At 42.4% G+C, this 27,435-nt stretch overlaps 2 protein-coding genes across 6 annotated transcripts; one reads left to right on the top strand and one right to left on the bottom strand.

Annotated features, from left to right (window-relative positions):
• The first annotated feature begins 221 nt into the window (after nucleotides 1-221).
• On the top strand, nucleotides 222-8,924 carry LOC136477527 (homeobox-leucine zipper protein HOX7-like). 5 transcript variants are annotated; one of them, XM_066475728.1, is made up of 8 exons: nucleotides 250-379; nucleotides 2,887-2,974; nucleotides 3,196-3,236; nucleotides 5,533-5,629; nucleotides 6,689-6,880; nucleotides 7,018-7,277; nucleotides 8,040-8,119; nucleotides 8,270-8,924. In XM_066475728.1, the coding sequence occupies exons 3-8, from the start codon at nucleotides 3,204-3,206 to the stop codon at nucleotides 8,622-8,624; spliced, it is 1,017 nt and encodes a 338-aa protein (XP_066331825.1). In that variant the 5' UTR covers nucleotides 250-379; nucleotides 2,887-2,974; nucleotides 3,196-3,203; the 3' UTR covers nucleotides 8,625-8,924. The 5 variants fall into 5 exon arrangements, with proteins under 5 accessions (XP_066331823.1, XP_066331824.1, XP_066331825.1 ...); XM_066475727.1 differs by having other exon boundaries at nucleotides 246-2,974; XM_066475726.1 differs by lacking the exons at nucleotides 2,887-2,974; nucleotides 3,196-3,236 and having other exon boundaries at nucleotides 222-379; nucleotides 5,511-5,629.
• Nucleotides 8,925-15,759: 6,835 nt separating this feature from the next.
• LOC136473981 (quinone-oxidoreductase QR2-like) lies at nucleotides 15,760-16,194 on the bottom strand. Its single transcript, XM_066471599.1, has one exon. The coding sequence runs from the start codon at nucleotides 16,192-16,194 to the stop codon at nucleotides 15,760-15,762; it is 435 nt and encodes a 144-aa protein (XP_066327696.1).
• Between the last annotated feature and the right edge of the window lie 11,241 nt (nucleotides 16,195-27,435).

Below are 27,435 nucleotides of genomic sequence, written 5' to 3'. Positions count from 1 at the left end.
AGGATTCGAACCTGCGCGGGCAAAGCCCACATGATTGATGTCTAATCAGCCATTCCTGCTCTAACTTCAACGAACAGTCAGATATTTGCGCGCAAGCTTGTTGTGCCAAGAGAAAGGCGGAACGCGATGAATGCAAAAGGGACGGGGGCCGAGATTGGGGCCCAGATAAACAGTCGTTCTGGTTCTTGGGCTGGGCCTACCCTGACCGCTTCCCGCCCCACCACCTCTTATCTTCCCCCGTTCCGTTCCCCCACCTCCACCATTGGCGCGTCCACCGAGGCGGCCGGGTCGGTAGGTTCGCCTCCGGCGCCCTCCGCCGCGGCCGACCAATGAATCATCCCGGCCTCGCGGCCTGGTCCCTCGCCCTCCTTATGCTTAGGTACGCTTCTGCTCCTCGGCACAGTTATTTCAGCCAGGCGTGGCTTCAGCTTCAGGGACCGCGCGGATGCTTCCCAGTCAGCCCGCCGGGTGGGCTGGGCGCAATGGGGGGGTTCCCAGTCTGGGTCAAGGATCGAAACTGAAAAGGCTAGTGGTAGTGCCAAATCTCGCTTGAGCGATGTACTCATGTGCAGTAGCATTTATGCTATCGAGTATCACCGTTTTGGTTTACATCCTCGCTCTGGACATTCACGAGGATATATGGGCAGCCTAAGGATGGCTTTGCTGGGGTTTTAGTGTAATATAATAGAATCACGTTCCCGGGTGTCACGTTTTCAGTTTGTCCAATTGCATTTAGCAAAAATATTGCTGAAACTACTGCTCTTGCCCCTGCGTGTGATGGATATTTGCCTTATTCCACTGCACGTGCTTTACCCACAACATGCCACTGAAAGATTACAAATAATAGAGCAAATTGGATCAGATATCCACATGCCAAGTCTGGCAAGATGATATTACAATACCATCAATAGAGGTAGTGCTCATATACTGGGCTTATTTTATATGCTGGTTTTTCTCTCAGAGGTGTATGCGTTTGCTATCTGTGCTCTTCCACACATCAAGTCATATGGAATTCTGTTTTCAACTAATTCCATGTTTTGTACCATGAATAATAACAAGAACTTGATTTTCTTGACGTTACCAGGAATGTCCAACTGAGTGACTGCTGAGCCGTAGATATCTCATTGATTGTTGATATGTGAGGACATTGTTTACAAACAAATGATATGTAGTATTCCAGATCTGAAGAACTAGACTCAGCATATACAACAGAAGTCATAGTGTATAAAAAGGAAGGATTTTCTCCAACAAAAATTCTTCCATAAGCCTCCAGATCTACTGCATTAAGTTATGTCACATGTTTTGCTGAATATGTCCTGAAGTAAAACTAATGTAAAAGTCAACCTTTGTAATTAATTCAACCTTAGTAGTGCTCTCGTAATGACAGTATTTTACTACTTTGTTCTCTTGACTTCTTGTACATACTAAGCCTTGGCAGTAAGCTTTTAATTTGCATCTTCCAGCAAAAGTTTTATGTTAGAGCCAATTTGTTCTCAAGAACTGTAGACTATCAAAATAACTCATAACTGTATCGGGTAATATGCAAACGAAAAATGCTTGTTGCTCTGTTTGAAATATTGTTATTTATTACAGTTGTTTCTGGTGTCATACTGTCATCTGATAAAGTAATTCAATAGCAAGCGAAGCAACAGTACACTTCATACAAGACAGAACTGAACTTTGACTTCTCAGAGCTTAAAACTGAATTTGTATGACATATTGCTAGTTTCATTTCAGATCATCTGTCTTTCTTAAGTCATCGTTTGTTTGATTGGGTTTAAAATCAGCAAAATCATAGTTAGCAGCCCAAAATCAAGAATTATAGCATCTTCTGAAGATTAAGACCTTAGCCACTCTTCTAAAGTATCAATATTTGGACGTACGTAACTGTAGATCATGAACACAAAGTGTTTCGTCAATGTTCCCTTAACAACTTATGTTGTGTGCTTGATTATTTAAGGAGTCAGTTGACAAGCAGTGTTCATTTTCTTTTCAGCTTTAATGGTAAATAAATGATCATTAGGTGCAATTTACTATTCAAGCAACCATGTTACATGATCAGTTGGTATTTATGGCACATCAATTTTGTTAGTTGCGATGCTAGCATTCTGAACTATGTCATCATGGTGCTTTTAAAATTATTATACATAGATAATAATTTATTTGGAGAACACTTCAATTCCTGTAACGAACACGCAAGTTACGCTAGCATGTCATGTCATGTCATGTGCTTCTTAATTCAAAAACAATAATTGTGTGCATGAACAATAGATCTTTACGGATTGTTTCAATCGTCAAATCATGATCCATCCAGTGCCGTGATAGAAATGCAATGCATTATTCATTTCAGATTCTTTGACATCATACATTCTATACGTGTAGGTTTTTATTATTAAAAAAATGGTGATTATATAGCTCAAAATTTAAGTAGTACTGATATCATCATTTGTTGTCACCTAACGGATCATTCCTTGTGGCTTCTAAACATGGTTGAAATTGGCAGTGGCGAAATGTGGAATACCTAGCTATTGAAATTTGCATTGTCAAGGTTTCACGCAACATAAAGATGTGGTCCTATTGATTTTTTAAATTCTGTTCATTTTTCCATAGCAAAGTTTGGAGTACTTTTATTTTATTTCCCTTGATTCAGCTCAATCTGTGCAGATTTATTAGCTATTTATATGCAGTAGTACTATATGACTGTACTGCTATGTTATAAAAATAATTCTTTATACACTTTCTTTAATCTATCACCACAATTCGTATCAAGGTAATTGATGAGCATATAGTCATGTCCTTCAGATACAGTAGTTGTTTCTTCTTATGGTATATGATATGCGGTTCTCCTTCAATAGAGAATCAATGATATGTTTGCTTATTAACCAGTTATAGCTGCTGCTAGCCCACTAGTACTTTGTTGACTTTGGATTGATTTTGAAGAAGATACGCAATGCAAGTTTCCAACAGGTCTGAGGTATGTGGCTAATGAAACCGTCTTTCTTCCGTTTATTGGTTGAATGTCCCTGTGTCAAAGCATCATATGCATACCAACTTGCACTTAATGAATAAGGGGATATACCTTGTTACAATTCCACGTCTAAATGAATGGCACTAGATGAATTTGATTTATGTGCATATCTTCTTAGATTGTAAAGGTGGCATGGCGCTAATATTTGACAGCTGTTTTTGTTACAGCATATAAAATGGAGTTGATGCATCACTCATTTCTTACAAAGGTAAAACTTGAGTCCCACCAAACACTTTGAAACTCTGCCTTGAGTGAAGAATCCTGGGTCAGAAAAAAAAGTCCTCAACGAAATGTCTTTGAGTTTCTGTCAATTGAACGATATGCATCCTAGAGTTTGTTGAAAAATATAGGTGCCATTATATTTGTCTGAAATTCCAAAACTCTCAATCTATTATGCCTAGAAGGCTAGCTGCATATGCATCCCTACCCACTTACACTTAAATGATTTGTGACTAAGAATTCAGGATCTTTTTCTCTCGATTATATAGGCTTCTGTGTAATTTATCTCCCTTCTCTTATTTACTGTGGTTGAGAAGATCAATAATAAATGGAAATCTGTTATTTGAGAGGTTGATATGTGATCACATAAGTCCCTGTAATTTTTGCTCCTTTGCTGATGTTCATTTTTTTTTTGAAACATAATTGCTGATGTTCACTGAATGAGAGAAATTACTAAGAACATGAAATTTCGGTCTCTTTACCTCAATCATTGCTCATTGAAGTAAATTTTTTTGTGGAATCTTTCTGCTGCATCACACTGTCTGATTGTGACACACTGATTAAGCTTCCTTGCATTGTCATATCTACCTTAGCCAGTTAGCCTTATGGACAGTGAGGCAATTTGTAGAGCTGCACTGTATTCACATGTGTGTGATTTTAACATATTTCTGTTACCTCATTGTCTTTCGGCATTGTGGTCAGTTTGGAATGGGCTTTCCTTGAATGTCATGACATTTAATATGCGTTCAAACCTTGAGCATAACTTCTAACCCATTCATCAAGTCTTTACCTCCATACACGGCACTGAGAAAAGTGGCGAAGAAAAAGCTACTGCTCAAACATAAAAAAAACAAGAGAAAAATGACTTAGTAAACAAGTTTCTTGTAATAATTGGTTGAACAAAATGTAAACGCTAAGAAGCGTATAGAAAACTGAATGTATCTCCTCTTTTGCATGAGTGATCGATTTCATAGTATGAATGCTGAAGGTTTCTGGCTCACAATGATGTGTCATGGCACAATGATGTGTCATGAAAGCAAGCTATACAATAATCTGTAGCCTTTTTTGGTCTCTGATTACATTTGAGTATTACTTTTGGAACCTAAATTCAATGCAGCCATATCAACAATAGAAGTTTTCAGAATTTTATTTGTGCAACGTTTAATATAAAATGCAAAAAAATCCATCAAACTAGAGTTTTTTTTTTTAAAAAGTTGACATTCCATTGTTTAATATTAACTCTGTTGACATTTCCATCCAGTCTCTTGAAAAGGAACTATTGATTAACAAGCCATAGATGATAGATATTGTTTCAAAAAATAATCGAAATAAGTTAGCATGCCTTATGATTTTGGTGTCTTATTTCTTTATTGGTGAATTATATCTTAATCATCTGGGAGAAGAACCAAATGTTTTTGTCTTTTCATCCTGTATGTTGAGTTTAACTGTGCCCTTAACTAAACTATATTGTTTGTTTTACATGTTAGGCTCTCCCAGTGCACTGTGTAATATACATTAAATGAGTGTTTTTGTGACATAGCATAGAGTTAAGGAAGAAAGAGAATAAAGATGTATCTTCATAGAGATACAACTTGGGCTCGATATTCAAGACTAAGAAACCATGTTGGTTTGGACCTATTGTGATATATATATAAAGCACATGCAACAATTAATCGGTTTAGCGTTCCTAAGAAATAACACCAATATACTATGCAATGGGTTTGTTGTATTTGTATCATACTTGCATTTATATGTCTATATGAAATTGCTGCTTTGATGAGAGCAACATCATACAATGCAGTGGGAGTAGCCTCAGGAGATCCCTGATGACTTTAATTCACTAACTTTTCTGCCTATTAAATTTCAGGTATGTAGGTTGTCAATAGGCAAATGGTTATTTTTATTTATAGCCTATGCCTTCCCAATCAACTATTTGTTGTATTATATAGGCAAAGTATATAGTGAAACAGTATTGTACACATGTTACTAGTTCTAATTGTCAATGGAAGGTGCTGTTGAAATATTTACTGAAAGCAACGTACATATTTGTTTGGGTACGCAGCCTGCCAGAGCAAGTCTTGCTCAGTTTTCCCTTTTGCTTGTACAAAGGAGACGGTCCTTGTCTCGAACATCCCAAAGTAATAACATGATGATTGGAGCACATCGGTGCATATTGCTGATTTCTGTAGGAATAGTCAAAAGTGCCTGCAACATACATAATCCGAAATGCAGAATCTTGGGTTGTCACTACTGATAGATTCAGTTTTCTTGTTTTGAGGAAACAGGAGAGGGTTGCCCTACTGGATACATCTATGAAACAAAGAAGAAAAAAACAGCCTGTCCTGAAAAGCGGACCTTGCCCCTACTGGATTCAGTTTTATTGTAATCCTCATGCATGCCATTAATCACTTATGCAGTAAACGAATGCCTTCTAGCTTAGTTTCATTGTCATATTTAATGAGATCTACCTTTAAACTTTTAAAATTTACCCGTAAAAAAAATTTGTTTCAAGGTGTGCTTTCTAGTCCAGATATTATATCATGCCTCACGGGCAACTTCATATGTAAAGTATATAGATTATAGAGTCTCCCAGCTCAGTGCACTTCTGTGCGATTTTTCAACTGTGCACTTCTAATTCAAACATGTGTGTCATCGTTTGTAAAGTCTAATGATAATTTAAGTTTTAACACCTCAGTGACAAAAGCATATTCGACTTTCTGCGATGCCTTTTCGCTTAGAGGAGAAGTTGCACAAATATTTGTTACTTTCTTTATCTGATTTCCTTTTCTTTCTAGAAGCATTTTATCAATTGGCATGGTTCTTTTCTGCTTATCAGAAATGTTAAGATTTTTTTTATAGATTAAATATCAAGGGCCATATGACTAGGAAAAGGCTAGTTGCCTAATGTACAAAAAGGGTTAAATGTTCGGCTATGTCGGCAAGAGATGCAAATAGTAGTAAGAAAACCTTGAGAGTTAATGTTGATGCTTTTACATTTATATTATTTCTAAGAGCCCTATATCATTAGCATGCTCAACTTAGTTGACCTCTGAGGGAGCATTTCTATTCAACAACTTGTATATAGAAAGTACACGTGGAAATCCTCTGTGCAAACAACCTTACAGAACCTTAAACAAATGACAAGGTGGTCATAAAACTTTAGGGCCGATAATGATTAGCCAGATTGCACCCTTACAAAGCATTATAGTAATCAAATCTTTTATTTTATTCTTTACTTGCTTGGTACTGTGTTCTTTTGGTTAACTCTATGATTAGTTGATTACCCATACAGTACTATATATATATTGCCTGATGCTTTCTCTTTAGCCCATTACTCATATCCTTCCTCTATTCTTGACATGGAGCTTGAGCTTAGTCTGGGGGATTCTCGAGCTCCAGCAAAGAGCACTTTCACGCCTGCACTGACTCCTATACACGCAGGTGAAGGAGAAGGCCATGAGCTTGTGCTAGAGCTAGGAGTAGGGACTGCCAAAAGAGCTGAACAAGACAATCAAAAGACACTCGTGCAAGCAGAAGATGTGCAGGAAGAAGAAGAAGAAACACGCTCATACAGCGAGTCACCTGTCGAGCTGAGCCTCATCTGCCCTTTGCTGCCTGCCTCAGCAGAAATAGGTACAGAACACATTATATGTGCAAATTGGATGCTAGTTTTATTGGTTCTAATTTCCAAGGGTAAGGTATGTTGTGGTCAAGTACATATGGGCTTCAGGGCTTGCAAGTTCTTGGATGGTAACAAGTCCTCTTTACAGGGACCGTGAATTCAGAGGTGTGCGTACGAGGATTTGATTTAAACACTGTTTTGGTGGATGGAGACACAGCACAAGGAAGATCTTTGTCAACTTCGTCCTTGCCTTTGGAGGTTCCTGTTCGGCAGACAGCTGATCAGGAAGCTGCAGAGGATGAGGCGATTAGTGGGGTTGGTGGGGGAATGAGGAAGAAGCTGAGGCTGTCCAAGAAGCAATCTGCGTTCCTGGAGGATAGCTTCAAGGCACACAGCACACTTTCCCCAGTATGTGTCTATCCTGTTGCGTTTACTATATTTCCCTGTATCTGAGGAACATATTACGTGGAACGTATTAGTGCCCTATCCTTGTAAGATGCCCTTGACTCATTAAGATTTCTACAAAAAGTTGTAAGCGATGATGTGTAATCTAAAGCGACAAACTAAAAAGGATTTAAGGTGATGCAGCATAATGAGAAAGTAATTATAGAGTACAGCAGGATGATTGTTTGTTTGTTTTTTGTTCTTTTCTAGACTAGAAAGATTGGTAGCTGTGCCTGTATGGTACAGATTCTTTTGTGATTGCTGTATGACTGTCTTATGATCACCAAGAAACAGTAATCAATTCTTTTTGCAAAGTAGAGATATTGCCCTCGGGAAACTCAGTTAATATATAATGGTCCTTGATGGGAAGTTTTGTAAGAATCAAGGGCATGCTGCATGCACTCTTGCATGTATGAGTATGAGCTTATTTATATATAAAATATGCAGGCAGCCAGGCAAAGAATTTATGCGTGAAACAATCTGAGTGGGTTTGTCTATTGGGAAAATGGTTCATCATTCTAACAAAATGGAATGTTTTATAAATTTAATTATTGGGGATCAACTTGTAAAACCATTATCGGCTAGAAAGATTATTGTTTCACACTGGGATGGTTGGCTACTTCTCTGGCTTGTAGCACGAGCACTCTGTTACACTGTAAGTAAATATTAAGCTTCGATTTTCACTGATTTCTGATCAAATGTTTGGTTACTGATATTTTGTCACAGAAACAGAAGAGTGATTTGGCGAACCGGCTTAGCCTTCGACCGCGCCAGGTGGAGGTCTGGTTTCAGAACAGAAGAGCGAGGTAATATAATGTCACCCACCTCTTTTCTATCAGATGGCATCAAAATCAGTCATCATTCCTAAAATTAAGCTGGTATGACTGTGCCGGTGCCCTGGGTTCTTACCTATAACTTATTAACATGTCATCATATCATCGAATCTACCATGGCAGAACTAAGCTAAAGCAGACGGAGGTGGACTGTGAGTATCTGAAACGTTGCTGCGAGAACCTAGCACAGGAGAACCGAAGGCTCCAGAGGGAGGTGGCAGAGCTGCGTGCCCAGCGTGTTTCCACCATCGCTGCCTACCCGTTTTACGGCCATCATCTGCCTGCAGCGGGGTTCAGCACTGCCCGAGTGTGCCCCTCATGCGATAATAAGAAGGCCACAGCTCACTACACTGCTATCAGCGCACCACCAGCAGTAGTGCCACCACCATCCTCGGGGCCCACCTTGTTCGCCAGGCCTCACTTCGGTCCCTTCACCGTCCACCCAGTGCTCCGCCGCCAGCCGTCGGCGACCTCGTGATATGATGCCCAAAATAAAGCTCTGATTTCGGTGTGCGTAAATGTAGACTACTTGTACTGTAAGTACATACGGAGTCGTAGTAGTTAGAAGTAACTACTGTTCAACCATGATCAAAATGATTATAAGAGATGGATGCATATATACTTTGTAAAATGTAGTTGAAAAAAGTAGATTCGACAAATCGATGTTACGATGATGTAAATGACTAAATGGCCTCGTGTGTGTCGCATCGCTAGATCAGCAGATCTTGGATTTTCTGTGGTTGCGTAATTGACTCTGCGTAGCTTGTCGCTGTACCTTATGATATGGCTTGCAGAAGAATATATATCATCCCGGCACGGTAAAAGCTACGTTTGCCAATTATGTGCCAGTGGCGAATACTAATTTTCGCTTTGTTCGTTTGGCTTATAAGCCATATTTTTTTAGCCAAAGAACAATATTTTTCTTTCACAATAAATTAATCAACAATACTTTTAGTCATGGCTTATCAGCCAAACGAACATGGCATTTGTTGTTGAGACATCGATCATGAGCTGTGACAACTCTGACCAGCTATAGGCAACCTTGTTGGGAGAAGAAACGTAACTGGGCGACGTACGTACGCTGACCCGGCTCTGCGAATGAGAATCACTAATTGAGCTGGCTTGTACGTGTGTGATGCGCTGAAACATCTTTTTCTTTGGTGTCTACTCTAGCGTGAGTGTCACCGACCACAGGCAGACGAAGCTGTCAAGTGTTGATTACTCGTGCTGCTGATCGAACTAATCAGGTGGCAAGCCAGCGTCTCGACAGATCATTTAATTTGCTGCGAGTCGAGTCGACGAAAAAAATGGTTGAAAATTGAAGAAAGATGTTTGATTTCGCAATGCCTTAAAAAACACGATACGTTTGGAATGCGATGTTTTTCTAGCTCGGGTTCGCTTATATATTATAATAAAGAAGAAAAAGAAGATTAGAAGAAACTGTCTCCGTTTTGAAAGCTGAACCTGATCTCGAGTAATAGAATATATGCAATAATGTATGTGGAGTCGATCGGGCTTAATAAACAATTATACGACTAACCGCTATTATACACATCACACTATTGCCATTTGTCACACACACACACACACACACACACACACACACACACACACACACACACACACACATATATATATATATATATATATATATATATATATATATATATATATATATATATATATATATATATATATATATATGTGCACGCATACTTCTACACCGTTATGCTTTCTTAAACTTTGTTCATATATTTTGACAGTCTAAAAGCAATGGTCAGAAGAATATATAATGCAAAGGAGACTTTGTGCATGCATGTTACTAATAATATAATATAGATGTAGTGCTATCTATGGGAGGCATGTGTGTACGTTTTTTTACTGTATGTATGAGGGACAATAATGTGGTGAATTCCTTGCCAAACCTGCACACCTCTAAGTAGAATTACATCAATTACGTACAAAGAGGAGACAAGGGTTAAGCCAGCGAGCAGGACAAAAGAGGAGAGGTTGGCCGGTCGGTCCGTCTATATTTTTTCAATTAATAAATAGTATTTTTTTCTCACGTCAATAGTATTTTCAGGCCTTGACTTATCGGTCAAGTGAATAAGGCACAGGTAGATTAACGTATATTCGCAGTCAGAGCTTGATGGGAGGGCGCACGTGGACGAGGACGGATACACGTGCGCACGCTCACAGCCGCAAGAGATGGAACGTACTCCTAGTAGCTACCTAGACCTACGCCTCGACCGAATCATCACGAGTTTGACCATGCATCACGATTGGTTTGGTTGATTACACATAGAGGATAGACTTTCGATTTAGCACAATAGTTCGGTTAGAGTTGGATCGGAGACTAATTTAAGCATTTGTGTTGGGTCCAAGTTTAATAGACGTTAGAGGATCTTTAGTCCCTTTAGTCTCGGTTAGTAACACAAATCAGTACTAAAGTAGATGTTTTAGTCTTGATTGGTGTTATCAGCCTGGACTAAAGAGTCTTTACCCTTTAATTCTAATTGGTAACACAAAACTGAACTAAAATAGACTCTTTAGTTCTAACTTATCAGCCAAGCGAATAAGGCACACATATATTAGCATATATTCGCACTCTTGATTGGAGGGCGCACGTGGACGAGGACGGATACACGTGCGCACGCTCACAGCCGCAAGAGATGGAACGTACTCCTAGCTTAGTACCTACCTAGACCTACGCCTCGACCGAATCATCACGAGTTTGACCATGCATCACGATTGGTTTGGTTGATTACACATAAAGAATAGACTTTCGATTTAACACAATAGTTAGGTTAGAGTTGGATCCGAGACTAATTTAAGAATTTGTGTTGGGTCCAAGTTTAATAGATGTTAGAGGATCTTTAGTTCTTTTAGTCCTGGTTGATAACACAAACTAGTACTAAAGTAGATTTTTTAGTCCCGGTTGGTGTTATCAACCCGGACTAAAGAGCCTTGACCCTTTAGTTCTGGTTGGTAACACAAAACCGGACTAAAATAGACCATTTAGTTCTGATTAGTAACACCAACCAGGAGGAGTAAAGGTCTTTCAACCAGTTAGTTCAAAAGGAACGCATCCCATGCAAAGTCACATGTGTTGTGTAGACGGGGCGGTAAGCTACACGTTAGGCAATGCACGAGGTTTTAGGCTTGACTCCCACGAGCCACAGGAGTGGGAGACATCATTTTTTTAACCCGGAGCATCTTTAGTCTGGGTTCAGATAAACAAAACTAAAGAGACATGCCTTTAGTCCTGGATTCCTAGTCCCGGTTAAGAAATCGGGACTAAAGCCATTTCCCAACCGGGACCAAAGCCACGTTCACCTAAGACTAATTAGCTCCGGATTTTTAGTCCCTGTTGGAAAACCAGGAGCCCTTTTCCAACCGAGACCAAAGCCACGTTTTTTTAGGCCCGAAGCATCTTTAGTCCAGGTTCAGATAACCTAGACTAAAGAGTGGCATTTAGCTCCGAATTTCTAGTCCCTCTTGTGAAACCAGGATTATTAAAGCCCTTTTCCAACCTGGACCAAAGCCACATTCTTTACCGGTGTTAATTGATCATGACCGCTCGATCGGGTTCTAGTAAGAATTGAATAAATACTGATATATAGATAGATAGACGGACATAGATGGATCGCAATCGCATATGCATCTCAGCAATCTCAAAATTAAACAACTCATGGATCATCTCGCATGTATTATTGGGTTGACATGCGACGTGCACGGCTAGCTAGCAGCTAGCGATATATATCATCATATCGATCAATCGTTGTGTCCTTGGATATGCATGCATGCAAGCACACAAGCTAGCGTCCATAAAAAACTCGCTCGTGACATGTCATCATGCGCACGGTTAGCTTAGCTTATAAGTCAAATGAACAGTATTTTTCTTTCACAACAAATTAGCCAACAGTACTTTCAATCATGACTTATCAGACAACAAACAGAATGGATCGCTCATCAGATCCTTCTCTATATCTCTGGGCATGGGCCCTTGCATAATCCATCATTATCCTTGTCCAGGTGTATACACACCATATATACCAATCGAATCGATGCTGCGGTGCTCAAACATGTAAGGGGCTTGCTAGCGGATGCCCACGCATACAGCCGTTTCACGTGCCCATACAGGCCTACGTGTCCCCGAACGTCACCAGCATCGAGAAAGAGAGGGGGGAGGGGGGACGGTGGATGCTAGCCGACACCAGAGGAGGAGGAGACACCGAGACAAAGCAGCATAAAAGCGAGGATAGAGATGCAACACCCAATCTACTTTTGAAACATCTAGATATAACATACGTCTGAACGAAGGTAGAGTAAACACTTGAAACATGTATTTGTAGCACTTGCAAAAACACATGAAAAATGCTTGAAAAATATTGTAAAACGTACGTAATATCCAGATAAAACAATTATAACATATATGTGAAACATATGCAACATCCAAAAAACACACTTGCAACAAAAATTTGGAAATAACAGATAAAACATTGAAAACAGAAGCTTGCAACATACGTGTACAACCACTGCAACATCCGATCTATTTTGCAACATCAGTATGAAACACTTGAAACATGCCTCTGAAACCTCTAGAATACTTGAAAACATACGTTTGTAACATGCACTTTCAGCACAACATCTTCTTGCCGCTTGGGAGAATGGAGGCTCGTCGGTGTGTGTTGACCGAAGGCAACGACCCGGGGCAAGGAGTAGAGAAAATGGCGCCCACATCAAGTTCAAGGAGGCGATGAACGGATCTCGAAAGAAAGGCCCGCCGGCGGTCCTCGGCTCCCACCCCGAGTTCAAGGGGCTGGTAGTCCGGTGGTCTGGGGCGTGGGGGAGCAAGCGTGGCGGTGCGGCAAGTGGGTGGGAACGACGGTGTGATGCCGCATTAGAGCAGCGAAGAGGCGGTGGGGGCGCTCGGCTGCGCTGGTGGCCGGCGGGGCTGCAGGCGACGGCGCAGCGCTGCAAGCTGCGCGGGGTGCGACACGTTGCGGAAGAAAGAGAGCCACGAGGTAGGAAGACCGATTTTTTCTTAGAAACTCCCGAGCAAATAGGAAGAGGTGGTTAGGCTAGCATCATGGTCCAACAACATAGCGTTTGAGATGGACGGGCGCCCGGTTCCCAGAATTACCGTACATGTAAAGCATACTCCCTCAGTACCCGGCTGTAGTTCACTCTGGTTTTATCCTGAATCAAATTTCTCCAATTGAACTACATTACCAAATAAATACACCAGCGACGTCTCATTAAATTAGTTTTATTAATTTCCCCTATCATCAAACTACATGCTTAAAATGATAGAGGGGCTACCCACCTTAATTGAGCGAGTTGAGTTAAATGCGTAATTTGGACTACACCTTGGCAAAACATATATTGCGGGTGCGTATCTGATGCAAATACAATATGCACCAAATATGGGAACTGGTGCAAATCCACTGAAAAATAAATCTACATATACAACCTAAAAAATGAAACTTTGCAAACCTACAGATGATTCTAAGTTACATTCACAAAGAAAAAAAATTGTGGTAAAAATGAAACTTAGCAATCATGTGCTTTGATCAATGTGCTAGAAACCAACCATTAAAGGAGTAACTTTTTTTTTCCTATATATCTTTTTATATAGGTCGGATCGACAAACATATATGGACTAGTGGGGCTCTATCTCTATGTTGTTGGAGAAGACACAAGAACTCATTATCATGCATGACATACTTAACACCCCAACAACTTGTGCAAATAATAATCTCAACTTTAATTACGTTCAAGGTTCAAGTTGTCGAGGCGCTTGTATGGGAGAGAAGGTAGTAAAGCTGGGCAATGGAGTTTCAAGCTTTGACGCAACTAACAAACCACTCATGCATGTATCGATGAGATCGTCATGATAAAAGAAAATGTGCACACATGCGGCAGGGCAGGGGCATGTAATTGACCCAACTACCCCGTTTCTCTCTCCCTCCCTCTCCCTCTCCCTCTCCCTCTCAGCAATGGCAGCCACACGGACCGAGTCCGAGCCAGTGACGGACGTGCGGACCGGAGATCCAGCGGGCGGCCCTGCTGCTTCATTGTCCTTTTCCAAAGGCCCAAGAGCAGACGAGAGCCGGTTCGGTTTCTTCAGTTCTGCTCGAAGCTCGATGCTGTATTTTCCAACAATTGCGTGGCGTAGCAGAATTTCCAAACTGAAAGCATTTGCGTAGCTTCTTGGGGTCGGTATTCAGAATCAGCAGGTTTTTTTCGATGACCGTACTCTGAAGATGGAAATAACGTGCTAGTGTTTGATTGACTACAGCCAATTGTACTTGTCTGCAGATTGGTGAACCGAACCGGCTGGGACCTGATCTTCTGTCAAACGAATTGCCTTCGTTCTTGTGCTTGTGTTGTCGATTATCCAGGTGCGTTTTATTTGGCCGGTGTTTGGACGTACGGTACGAGACGCATCTCTCTTTTGGGAGCTCTTTTGCAAACCGTGGGACATTTCCAAAGAACAAAATCATACTATTAATTTTCGTCGACGAGAAATGGACTCGTGAATTTGAGTTGAGAGAATTAGATCGAACTTTAGGGCGTGTTTAGTGCCTGCATAGGCACCGGCCTGGCCCATCTGATGCAGGTTGGTTTCCTGGACCGGATCTGGAGCCAGGCTCAACAGATGCTAGATTCCCTTCCGGGCCAGGCTGAGCAGGAACGTGGCTGGGGTTCGTTTCCATCGAAACGCATTCGGCAAAAGCCCACAGCGCACGAATTCGGCAGTGTTTGATTCGTGGCCTCGCGGACAGCTTGTGGCGCGATCTTGATCGTCAGACCACCAAAACTGACGGCCTAAGATAAGTGCCTGACAAACAGATTTTATCTCTAGGCATGAAATCAAACACGCTCGAAACGCATTCAAAAAAAAAAAAGACAGAATAGCCGTTTTAGTTCCTGAACTATTGCTTGAGGCTCAATTTCATCTCTGAGTTTTCAAAACGACTGTTTTAGTACCTGAACTCTACTTTTAGGTTCAATTTCATCCCAGAAATACGAAGACGATCGTTTCAGTCCTCAAACTATGTATTTTGGGCTCAGTTTCATCCATAAATTATCAAAGTACATTTAGGTCTTTAAACTTTTATTTACAACTCAACTTTGTCTATCAAAAAGAAAACATCATATTTTAGGCACAATTTCATCCATGAATTATCAAAAATGTATTTTTGCTCAACTTTGTCCTTTGTCCAGCACCACCTATGATTTGAGGTACTATTGTCGTCTTAAGTATCGAATCAGATAGCACACTTTCAATATTTATTTATATTCATATTCTATGATAGATATAAATATAGAACTAAATATTCTTAAATATGAATTATTTTTAGCCCATGGATTAAAAAATATTATTTTATACACAAATGGTTATCAGTGGAGCCTAACTCTAGAAGTAGCTAAGGAAAAAATTATAGATCTTATTGTTTCAATATACCCATGTTTCTTAAGGAATAAATAACAAAGCTACTGTAATTACTTCCACAAAAAATTATTTAGTCAGATATATATAAATGGTACCATCGTAGGGTAACACTAAAAATAATAGCCTTGAGCTTGTTGGCGAAGGCGGCAAACTAGCTGCCCTGGTGCACGGCCACCTGGAGCTCGGCGTCGCTGGGCAGCCTGCTCCTCCCGTCGGCGCCGGCGAACGTGCCGGACCCGTACGGGCTGCAGCACCTGACCTCGTCCATGTCGAACATGCCGGCGCCGAACGTGGACCCGACGGGCACGAACACCATGGCGTGGTGCGTGAGCTGCGACACACGGCCGTGAGCGCCGTCTCCTCCTGCATGCCCGCCGCCCTGGGTGCCCAGCGAGAAGAAGAACCCCGCGGGCTTGCCCGCGAGCGCCTGCGTCTGCCACAGCCCGCCCGTGGAGTCGAAGAGCGCCTTCATCTGCGCCGCCATCATGCCGAACCGCGACGGGAAACCGAACAGGATGCCGTCGGCGTCGGCCAACTGCTTGCCCGAGATCACCGGGTGCTTGTCGCTCTTGGCTGGCGCGTGCATCTTCGCCAGCGTCTCCGCCACCTGCCAGATGGTTGCAAGGTGCTCATGATTTGGTTGTCCACGCACACGACGTAGATCTTTGTCACCGCCATTGATCGATCGCACAAGCTTGTCGTCTGCGTTCTTCCTCCGTCAGTTTTTGCTGTGTGCAGTGTGCTGCTTCGTGACTCCATCGATCCACACCGAGCGCGCGTTTATATAAGAGTCCGCTGCAAAGCTGAGCACGACGGATCGGAGGTGATTTGGGCACTGGGCACCATCTCATTTGGGCGGTCAAAAGCCGGCAACCGGCGGCTCCGTGGTTTGCTGAGGTGATCAGTGGCGTCCCTGCTGACGTCGCTCCTCGTCAAAGTATATATATACCACAACAAAGGGAAACTGAGGCTGGGTACATACAACATATATACTCCTATATAACAAGCGCTAATGCAAGGGCAAATACAAATCACTGGAAATATTTAATTCTTTCAAGATTTCTCCAAACCAAATGGAATTAGCATAAAGAGGGCTGAAACTAAGTAAGTGCTAGCTAGGATTCAAAATAAATTTTAAAATTGCTTTGAACCCAAACTTATGTGACGGAACTGAGTGCGGGACGACAATCGAGAGCGGCGCGCGAGGAACGATAGCTAGCATGAAGACTGAAGACGGTGGCAGTGACAGGGGCAGGGGCCATGCGTGGGCTAGCCATGGCCGTGAGAGAGGTGAAAGAGGATAGATGGAGCTAACATGTGGGCTTAGACCCATTTTGGTGACCAATGAGCTAGGCCCAAACAGAGATTAAACACCAAAATAACACAATTTGTGAATACAAGGATCAGCATAATACACACATGCACAAGTTTAAAGACCAGCTATGGACTTTACTCACTATAAATTATAACAGTGTATAATCAAAAAAAAATTATAACGATGTGGGTGAGCGGCGGCGGCGCGTCGGGCTGCAGTAGAAAAGAAATCTAGCGTAGGAAGAGGTCAAAGCACTCAGTGTTGGATAGATAGATTCCATCACAAAGGGCAAAGTGCGCGCGGATTGGAAGAAGCGTGCATACCATTGGAGTCATTTTATTTTAGCCGGTTAAGTCTTGTTGAGTATAATTTAGTACTCAGGATTTGTTAACTCCTATTGCAAGTGAACCTCAACAGTATGTGGATTTTTGCCCATGTTGTATGACGGGTTTGAAAGACGATATCCAGCGGTAGACATTGTGTTTGAAATCTCTGCTTGGGAAGGACGATATTTTGTTATGTGTTGTATAATTGTGTTAGTACATGCTCTGTCGAAGGCTAAAATTCATGGTTTGTAAGACTTAAATAACTGGTTTGTAATACTTTCGCATTTTTACTCTGGTGTAATATATTTGTATCAACCGCTGTAATATTGCAATGATTATCTGTAATGATACTGAACGGTTGTAAAAAGTGGATGACTAGGGATCCATCGAGGACACAACATAGATTGCCGGAGTTGTTTGAGTCCCATGTATATTAGTCAGGAGTCTGTAAGACAATGACAAGTACACGTGAATCTGTATGACTAGGGCAGTTCCGCCACACCTCGCTGGCACACAACGGAGGGGATGCGGTGGGCTCGGCTCCGGCAGCAGTTGTGGTGCAGGGCGGAGTGCTGCCACCAACATGGGCAAGGGGAACATGATGTCTCAACTGCCGGCACAGGAGAGGACGTCGACCCACCGACAACAATGCACGAAGTAGGACGAGGGCCGCAACTCCTAGCGGTTAGAGCTGGGAGGAGAGGTCGAACTTTGATGGCTTTGGTGGAAAGGAGTGTCCAGTCTCCGCTCGCGCAGCAAAAGCTAGAAGGTTTGGGATGAGATAGAGAGAGGGGGCTAATTAAAAAATTCTTACATGTTTAGCCGTAAAACTTTAGAAGTGCGTGTTGTAGCTGGACTGTTGGAAGATTGATCTATTAAACCCTCTATAGGTGATGTGTCCAAGCTTATAGAGAGTAAGCTCTCAACCATTGATTATGAATCGAAATTCATGTTATGGGGCATGTAAATGAAAGTATTAGGCAAGAAAATCAATGATTGGATGCATATATCATGAAAATAGGAAAAAAGAAGGATGGCCATGGTAAATCACAATAGAACAACTACACCTCACTCAAGTGTTCCAACACTTGATTTATCTCTCTTCTCTGTCTCCCTCTCTTCTTCTCCATAGATGGCAGCCTTAGAAAGGGGGTCGAGGGAGGGAGGCAAAGCCCGGGGGTGGAGACGGGAGAGACAACGGCGTGGCGGAGGCAACACTGACACCGTGTAGGGTCTAGATGACGAACTAGAGGGGGTGTCGATGTTTGACCACCGATAGCCTACCACGGGGGTACCCGGGGCAGTATGTTCGGACTTCAGCGTATGCAGAACTCGACGGCTAACGCAAGAGACAGTCGATTTATCCTGGTTCGGGCCCTCGATCGTGGATCGAGTAATAGCCCTACGTCCAGCCGGCGTTAGCCTTTGCGTTGGATTGATCGTTAAGTGTTGTGTTGTGTACAATTGTTCTCTTTTTCTCTCAATTCAAGAAGCCCTGCCCTCCTTTATATAGTCAGGAGGTCAGAGTCCTAGTCGGTTTACAATGAGAGTTCTTAGTAGAATTACAAGATAATACTACTACTAAGATTACAGGAGAAGAATCCTAGTCAGGCTAGTTCTTCTCCCTTCCTTGCGGGGTATCCCGTGGGTCCCGCACCGACAGGGGGGGTGGATAGTCCTTTCTTAAACTTAAATGCGCCGGCTAAACGAAACAAATACGAAATTAAAATTATCGGTCTAGCCAAGACTACACCCCTCTATCGAAGTTCACAAGCACCTTATAAAGATTCTAATTAGACAACAAAGGTGTTGGGCTAGCTAGAGCTCACCTAACCAATTCTAGAAGCAAGGTCACACAAACCTATGCCACTAGTACTTCAACCAATGAGGGAGCTCCTACACATGCTAGTAAGTAAAAGCACAAAGCCACCAAAGCTCACTAGCAATGCTCAATAATAAGGCAACCAATGCCCAATTAGAGAGCGCAAATACTTAGCTACACAAACTAAGCAATGTGACTAATAAGGTTACACATACCAAATTAGCCACACAAGGGAGCTACTTCTATGCTACACAAGCAAGAAGGTAACTAGTGAGCTACATAAGCTAACTAATTACAAGAGCAACTACACAAGCACAATGTATATGAAATATAAATATAAGCTTGTGTAACGAGGATGCAAACCAACGGGAATACAAGGATGACACGATGATTTTTATCCCGAAGTTCATATGCTTGCCAACACGCTAGTCCTCGTTGAGACAAGCTCCAAGGTTGCTGCCGGTCCTCTTGCTAGTGGTGACCCGCAAGTCACACTCTCCCATGTGGAGAGCTTACCACAAGCTCTAGCACTTGATCCGGCCGGACCACTAGTCGCCCTTCGCGTATTGCTCTACTAGAGTTGCTCTTCGCGGCTCCCATAGGGCGAGCACAATGCCCCTCACAAAGCTCTTCTCCAGAGCACCACACAAGCTTCTTGTGGGCTTCAACGGAAACCACCACCAAGCCATCTAGGAGGTGGCAACCTCTAAGAGTAACAAGCACCAATGGCTTGTAAGACGACCACCTAGTGTCACTCGATGCAACCTCACGATGCAATCGTACTAGAATCGCTCACTCACTCGATTGGATGAACACTATCAAGCTCAAGTGAGTTAGAGGGCTCCCAAGCACACCTACACAAGCCACCAAGGCTCAAGGGTGCTCAGCTCATCTCCCCTCACGGCCAAAGGCCGACCAACACTTCTATTTATAGCCCCATGGGCTAAAATAGCCGTTACCCCTTCACTAGGCATTTTTTAGGACGGCCGGACACGCTGGTCGTATCGACTGGACGCACCCTGCCAGCGTCCGATCATGCTATGTCGTCCACATGTCACTCTACATTCAACCGGAGCCGCTAGATCTCAACGGTTAAGTTGCGATCGGACGCGCACCACGAGGATGACCGGACACTGTTACGCCTGAGTCCGGTCATTTCCAGAGAGCTCCCCGAGCCTCTATTTTGCTACCGAACGCATCTGCTCCTACATGACCGGACACAGTCCAGCGTCCGATCAGCTCTGCACCCACGCGCCAACTCTAGCGCCGCCTATGTCACCATACGTCACACGCGACCAGACATAGGCTCTGCGCGTCCGGTCACTCTTACCGCGTAGCGTCCGGTCACTTGACTGAGACCGCACCCAACTGCTGCCACTGACCGAATGCGCCGGTCCTGCTAAGGCCAGCGTTCGATCACTCACAGTGACCTCCTTTCGCCTCCTTTTCTTCACCGAGTTGATCCACATCAACTCCAACTTATTCTTTTTTGTAAATGTGCCAACACCACCATGTGCATGTATGTTAGCATTTTCACAATCATTTTTCAAAGGATTTAGCCACTCAACTAGCCACGCCACTCAATCCTAGCAACGATGCAAAGTTAGATTACTCGAGTGGCACTAGATGACCGATATGTAAATAATTTTGCCCCTCTTGATAGTACGACCATCTATCCTAAACTTGGTCATAAACTTCTCTACGCACCTATGACTGGTGAAATGAAATGCCCTAGGTTATACCTTTGCCTTGCGTATTCCATTCCATCTCCTCCATTGTTGATGCAACACATGCACTAACCAATCACCAAATGATATGATCCACTTCATATCATCACATGACCATATTGGTTCATCGATCTTGACTTCACTTGCTTTTCACCGTTGTCTTCGTCCATCGGTGCCAAGTCTTGCTCAAGCTTCACCGCCACGCGGTCCATCACTCCAAAGCCTCCGACTTGCCCTTCATGCTTGCAACCGGTCCATCAAGCCAAGTCATGTCTTGATCTTCTCCACCTTGATCACATGACTCTATGTCATGTCTCATGTGCAATAATCTCCTTCATCATCACATGTGTGAGCTTTGCAATATCTTTGATCCATCATCACCATCATGGCATATGTTTCTCACACACATGTACCTGTGGACTAATCACCTGTATATCTCACTTAAACACATTAGTCCACCTAAGGTTGTCACTCAATTACCAAAACCAAACAATGACCTTTCAATCTTCCCTTTTTGGTAATTGATGACAACTCTATAAAGATATAGAAATTAAGCTCATTTCAAGCTAGCACTTCACACAAGTGTAAATTGCCAACTTGATTTGGATTTTATGCCACTTATCTAACATTTAAGTTCTATGTTAAGATTTAGATGAGCATCATAAAACCTGACTTGGTAGTGATAGCTCCCCCTACATGTGTGCTCAAATGATTTGGTTTCAAGTTTGAACACATGCATAAATATGAAATTTGTGGGAGTGTTATCACTACTAAGTGATGCTAAGGTGTATAGAATAACCTTTGAAGCGTGATACCCATCGGAGTTACACTTTTAACACCATCTTTAGCACCATGAGTAGCTAGACAACAAAAATACTAGAAACCCTGTGAGATCAACATTATAAGCAAGGTTCTAGTACCACATGTAAAAATACAAGTCTAGCTACTATCCTATGCATGCTAGTTATCAAATCATCATTCAAGTTCAACAACTAGCATACACCACACAAGCATGCATATCAAATTTCAAAAAAAATTATGCAATGCAAGCAAGCACATGAATATGCACATATCAAATGCAATCAATCAAAGTTTATGAGTTTGCTCCCCCTACTTGTGTGCTTCTCTTGTCCAAGAATTTTGATCCATCTCTTTTCTTCAATGTTGCTCCCTCTTTGTCCATGTCCATGTCCAACCTCTACTTCTTTGTCTCAATCTCTCCCAAAGCTTTCATATCTTTGTACAATATCTCCCCCTTTGTCATCAATTTCTATAAAAGGTGTGCTTCTCATTGATGCAAATGTTTGCATTTGGGGTAGGTGGTTGAGGTTTGAATCTTGTATTTTTTATGGACATCACTTGATTGTTGGAATGACACCACTTGTATAGCTTCTTGAGATACCACACATAGGATATTTGACTTGATACCAATTTGTGGGACACCTCCCCCTATGTCATAGCATGGGTCATCCATTTGATAAACTTGAGCTCTTGTAGATGAGGGATGCATTCTTCATTTGACGATCACTTAAAGTTGAGGATCACTTGCGGAACTGTCATCTTGCATGATTGATACCACATGTAGATGTGATATCACTTGAAAGAATTTTCTAGCATAGAACCACTTGTTGGATTTATCAATAAAAAACATTTCTTGAACCTTTGCTATCTTCATGAGTACCACTTATAAGATATCACTTGTGAGTTGATCTAAACATCACTTGTGAACTCTTGATGAAATACATGAGTCTAGATATCACTTGAAACAAACAAACTAGATATCCATTTGCATTGTTGTCTTATGCTTGTACTCTTATCACTATCATGAACTTCTAATTTTGACTTGACTAAATTAATTTGCCTAAGCTTCCATGTCCGGTTTGAACCAATGACAGGCTTCTTCACACCTCTTGCAAGGGTTATCTTGCCAATATTGCACTTGTCACTTGTTGGCAATCTAAATTAAATCAAGTACTTGGGTTCACTATGTAATAGAATCGACCAATTATACGAAATTAAGTAAGAAAATCATCCACCAGAGCAGACGATTGAACAAACTTAAGCCCGTATAACCCGGTAGTCCGTGAAATCACGAAGGATTTCAAACCAACTCGTGTCCCAGCCATGATCGTAATAAGTTTAGCGGTCACCATCACAACTTACATAAAAGTTCGCATCACAGATATATCAGAGTTTAAACATAGTTATTACAAACCAGTTCGAATAAAAGTAGCGGAAGTCATTTGTTCAAACCACACACACTCACGCGGAGTTTAAATATAGTGCCAGTGAATGATCATCTCCAACAAAAGCATCAGATGAGACGTAAGGAATGACCATGCCCATGGTCCTAAGCATCACCCATCGCAGGATAAAGGCAGTTGATACAGTAGCCGTAATACATCTGCCCATCTGCAACAAGTGGGAATAAAACCCTGAGTACGAGAAGGTACTCAGCTAGACTTACCCGACATAACCAAAAATAAATGACACCAAGGATTATGAAGGGCTTTATAGTAGGGTAGCTAACTCATTTGCAAAAAGAAGCATTTTTAGCATTTCGAGAACCTTTAGAAAAGCATTTTTGCCAAGTTAATTATTATTAACCTGTCGACTAGATTTGCACCTATACTAGAGTGAACATGTGATTAAGCTGATAATGATAACCAACGATCATTAAATAACTTCCATACTGTCATATTCATTAAAACTGTCCAAATGTTCCATAAACATTTACTACGATGAAGTAACTCAAGTCAAGTGCTCACTATCCAGGAGCGATGGCAATTCGAATCGATTCCTAACCAGCTGGTGATTTATTCCTTACACAAACCTCACTCACCCGCTAAAGTGAGATATTGATCACCGAGTCAACTTTTCAGGAATCTCGAGTTTGCCAGGAACCACATGTACCCGGGGGCCGACCGACTGCACTTTGGTCTTATCATCCCGCCCCCGTGTCCTACCACACCTGCTCCGGCACAGTGCGTTGCGGGCAATCTACTCGGCCTGAAAAATCTCCCAGCTTCGCGGTCGGAAGGTACTTTATCCGGCCAGCTAAATGTAAGGCATGCGTTCAACATGACTCGAGGCCCAACAACGGTCGGTCCTTAATCGACACAGACGGAAACACTACAGTCCAAAACTCTGCAAGTCTCCGTCCGGTCTTAACTTCATTTAACACTTAGTTATACCATGACTTTATAGTCATCCAAGCAGATCCAGGTAACCACCTATAGCTCGCAGGTGACAGGAAATCACCCGACTTCTACCGGTCTAAGCCAGCTAAGCATTGACTTGACTGCGGATACCAGGGTAACAAGGATATAGTATAACAAAGGTAAACAAGGTATAATGCAGCAACGGTTGCAAACAACTCCTGAACGTAATGCATCAATTAAAGTAAAGCATTTAATTAAATAATTGCAAACCGGGAGAAAAATGCTCCGGGGCTTGCCTCTCTCGAAGGAGCTCGGACGGTGATCGGGGCACTCCGGAAGTTCCTCAACGTCCTCCTCGTCGGCTTCTGGCACTTCCTGCGGCTGCACCTCGAGCTGCTCCTCGGGCTCCTTGGGTATGACGACTAGGTTCTCAGTTTGCGATCCTGTATGATGCAATGCACGTAAGTGATTATGCAAACGGTGCATCGAAGGAGATGAATGCAATGGATATGTTTAAATGCAAGGTAGTCAACATCATCCAAGAAACTATACTACAAGCACATGTCATCTACTGCATTCTCTTCTACTACTAATATATTAAGTCAACATATCTTATGAAATGCTTCAAAGATACACCAAAGCTTTACTAATTTCTTAATCACACTTAAAGCAACACTTGCTTAAACCCTAATTAATAATAGGTTTGAATAGCAACATATATTTCTGATGCTCCTAAAAATCTGAGAAAATTACAGTAGCATAATACTATCCTAAACAAACTACCATAAAAATTTCATGGCATTTGGATAAGTAAACTATCCTACACAAAAATGACAAGCTATAGCATAAAAATGAGCATGAAATTACTTTGTACTATGAAAAGTGTCAAACAATAGAATTAATATTTTTCCTAGGTTCTTCATAGCGTATAATGACTGTCCAAAAATTATCACATGCATGTTTTATACAAAGTTTGCTCTCTAGCAAAAATAACAAAAATCAGCCATTAAAGGTACTTGAACTACACCTAAAACTTTTCCCACAGTACATGCATGAAACATATTTTTCCTAAGAAGTAAATGATATAAGAAGATTAACAAACTTGAAATCATATTTTTCTGAAGCCTATAGATTTTTCTACACATTTTTTAAGTTATCAGCAATATACATGATTAAATAAAATCCTACGGAAAAGTATCCCAAAAATGACATGCAATAATTTTCCCAAGTAGATCTGATGATAAGGAACCTAGCAAAATTTGTTCCAACAGATTTGAAGCTAAAAGGAGTACACAAACATTTTCCAAAGCATTTAAATAGAATTCTAAAAAAAATCATTTTTGAAATCCCTTTTAAAAGTCAGACGACAAAATACTGGGTGCACCCGGTGCTGTGCACCCGGATCCGTTCCAGGGCGCTGACGAGCGGGCCCCCATGGTCAACGACCCCCACCTGTCGGTCAGACCGAGACAGGGGCGGCGCTGACCGGCCAGCTCTCGCCGACGGCGAGCCAGCCGGCGGTGTGGTCACCACCAGTAGCTCACCCGCGACGAGGCGAACACGGTGCACCAAGAGAAGGCACAGGAGGAGCTCGGGATAGGGCTCGACGGCGCGCATGGCGGAGCGGCGGCGCTGCTCCCGACGGCCGGCCATCTCCGGCCGGGAAGGGGCACGAAAGGTGGTGCGGGAGCTTCACCGAGCTCGTGTGGTGGTCGTGCGCGCGAAAAGGTAGCTAGAAGAAGGACGGAGGGCGAGGTCCACGGAGCGGAGCGCTCCGGTGAGCTCGGCCACAACTCCGGCGAGAGATTCCCAGGAAGAGGGAGCTTCTCACGGCTTACCGAGGCGAGCACGAGGTGCACGATGATGAGTCGGAGATGCGGGCGAGATGGAGGGTTCAATGGCGAGCTAGGACGGCTGGGCGAGCGAGCTCCGGCGAGGCACAGCGCGCGGTGGCTATTGCGGGCGCGCGGTGAGAGGCAGAGAGGCAGCGCGGGAGAGGAGAAGTGAGGAGCGCTGGAATGCGGTGGGCGCGTGGGGATTCAAGTCATGGCCAGCAGTGCCAGGACGGCCGCGGCGCGTGGCCGCGCGGTCAGGAGCCCGGCGACGGGTGTTGCCACGCGGCGGTCGGCTTCTGCCGGCGTCAGGACGCAGGCGCGCGAGTGCGGGCGAGCGGGAGACGCGGCGTGGGCCTAGGCCGACGAAGCGGCTGCGGGAGCAGAGGCGCGGCGCGGAGGCAGGCCGGGCCGCCTGTGCGGCTGGGCCGAAAGCGAGGCGGCGGCCCACCAATGAGAAAAATCCTTTTTCCAATTATATTTTCAAAAAATTTTTAAATGCCCTCTTTCAAATATTATTTTGAGCAAGAAAATGACCTCTTTTGAAAATGTACCAAAAATGAAAGTTGTTTAGAATTTAATTCTCTACAACTTTACTTTTATGACCAAAGCCAAATTCTTTCTAGATTTTGAATTGTAACATCAAAGTCAATGTTTGACTCCAAACCCTAATTTTGGGAATTTATTTTTTTTTGAAGCCAAATTTTGAATTAATTTGAATACAAACATTGCTCCAAAAATTGAACTAAACATTGCTAGATGATTTACAATAGTAGCCAAACATGTTTTACTAATCTAGCAAGAAATTCGGGCAAACACAATTCTAAACAAGTATATGCAACATTCATGTTTCACGAGCGTGTCTCATATGTTTCGAAACAGTGTTTCCATTGTTATTTACATGATTAGGCATGTATGATTAATATGCTTTATGATGCATGCTATGCATGATTTGCAGTGCCTAAATGTAGGCTTAACACCGGGGTGTTACACACTAGCTCATGAATAAATTCATAAACTAACCACTAGATCAACTAATCATTCAAGCAATAGTGGTAGGCTATGAATTTAAACATTTCATTTGTTATGCATGATCCTATGAAGCATGTACTATATGCACTAATCGCATACTAGTAAGGGATGAAATAATCATACACATTACAATGATACCTTTGCTATGTTAGAGTAGAGAATAGTCACATAGATTCTAATTTATTACTTCAATAGCAATTTAAAGTCCAATTATAAGCTTGATGAAGACCAATAGATACCATTTTGAATTCCATTCTTCACCCATATGAAATGAACACCACTTATGATAAAGTGCACTATCTTGTTGTGGTTAGCTTGCTTCATCTTTTGGTCAATGCTTGCATGAGAGAACTATTTGGAATGCCACTTGAATTGCCATGACTAGCTCTCTTTCAGGTGTTGCTTGCTTTCCTTGATCAACCATTTTGATTGCTTCAATTAAGCATCTTAAATGTCCCTCGAATCACCACTTCCATATTAGACTTCCAAGTACCACACTTGGTTTACCTACACATAGGCGGCAAGCCCCTACACTTAGGGAGAAGTGACCTCTCTCCAAGAATTATTCTTGACACTCACTTGAAATGAATTTGTTGATTGACCTAAGTGATG

The sequence above is a fragment of the Miscanthus floridulus genome, chromosome 8, assembly GCF_019320115.1.
Source record: "Miscanthus floridulus cultivar M001 chromosome 8, ASM1932011v1, whole genome shotgun sequence".
NCBI classification, from domain to species: domain Eukaryota; kingdom Viridiplantae; phylum Streptophyta; class Magnoliopsida; order Poales; family Poaceae; genus Miscanthus; species Miscanthus floridulus.
Note: the sequence above shows the minus strand (reverse complement) of the source record. Positions and strands in the feature narration are given on the sequence as shown.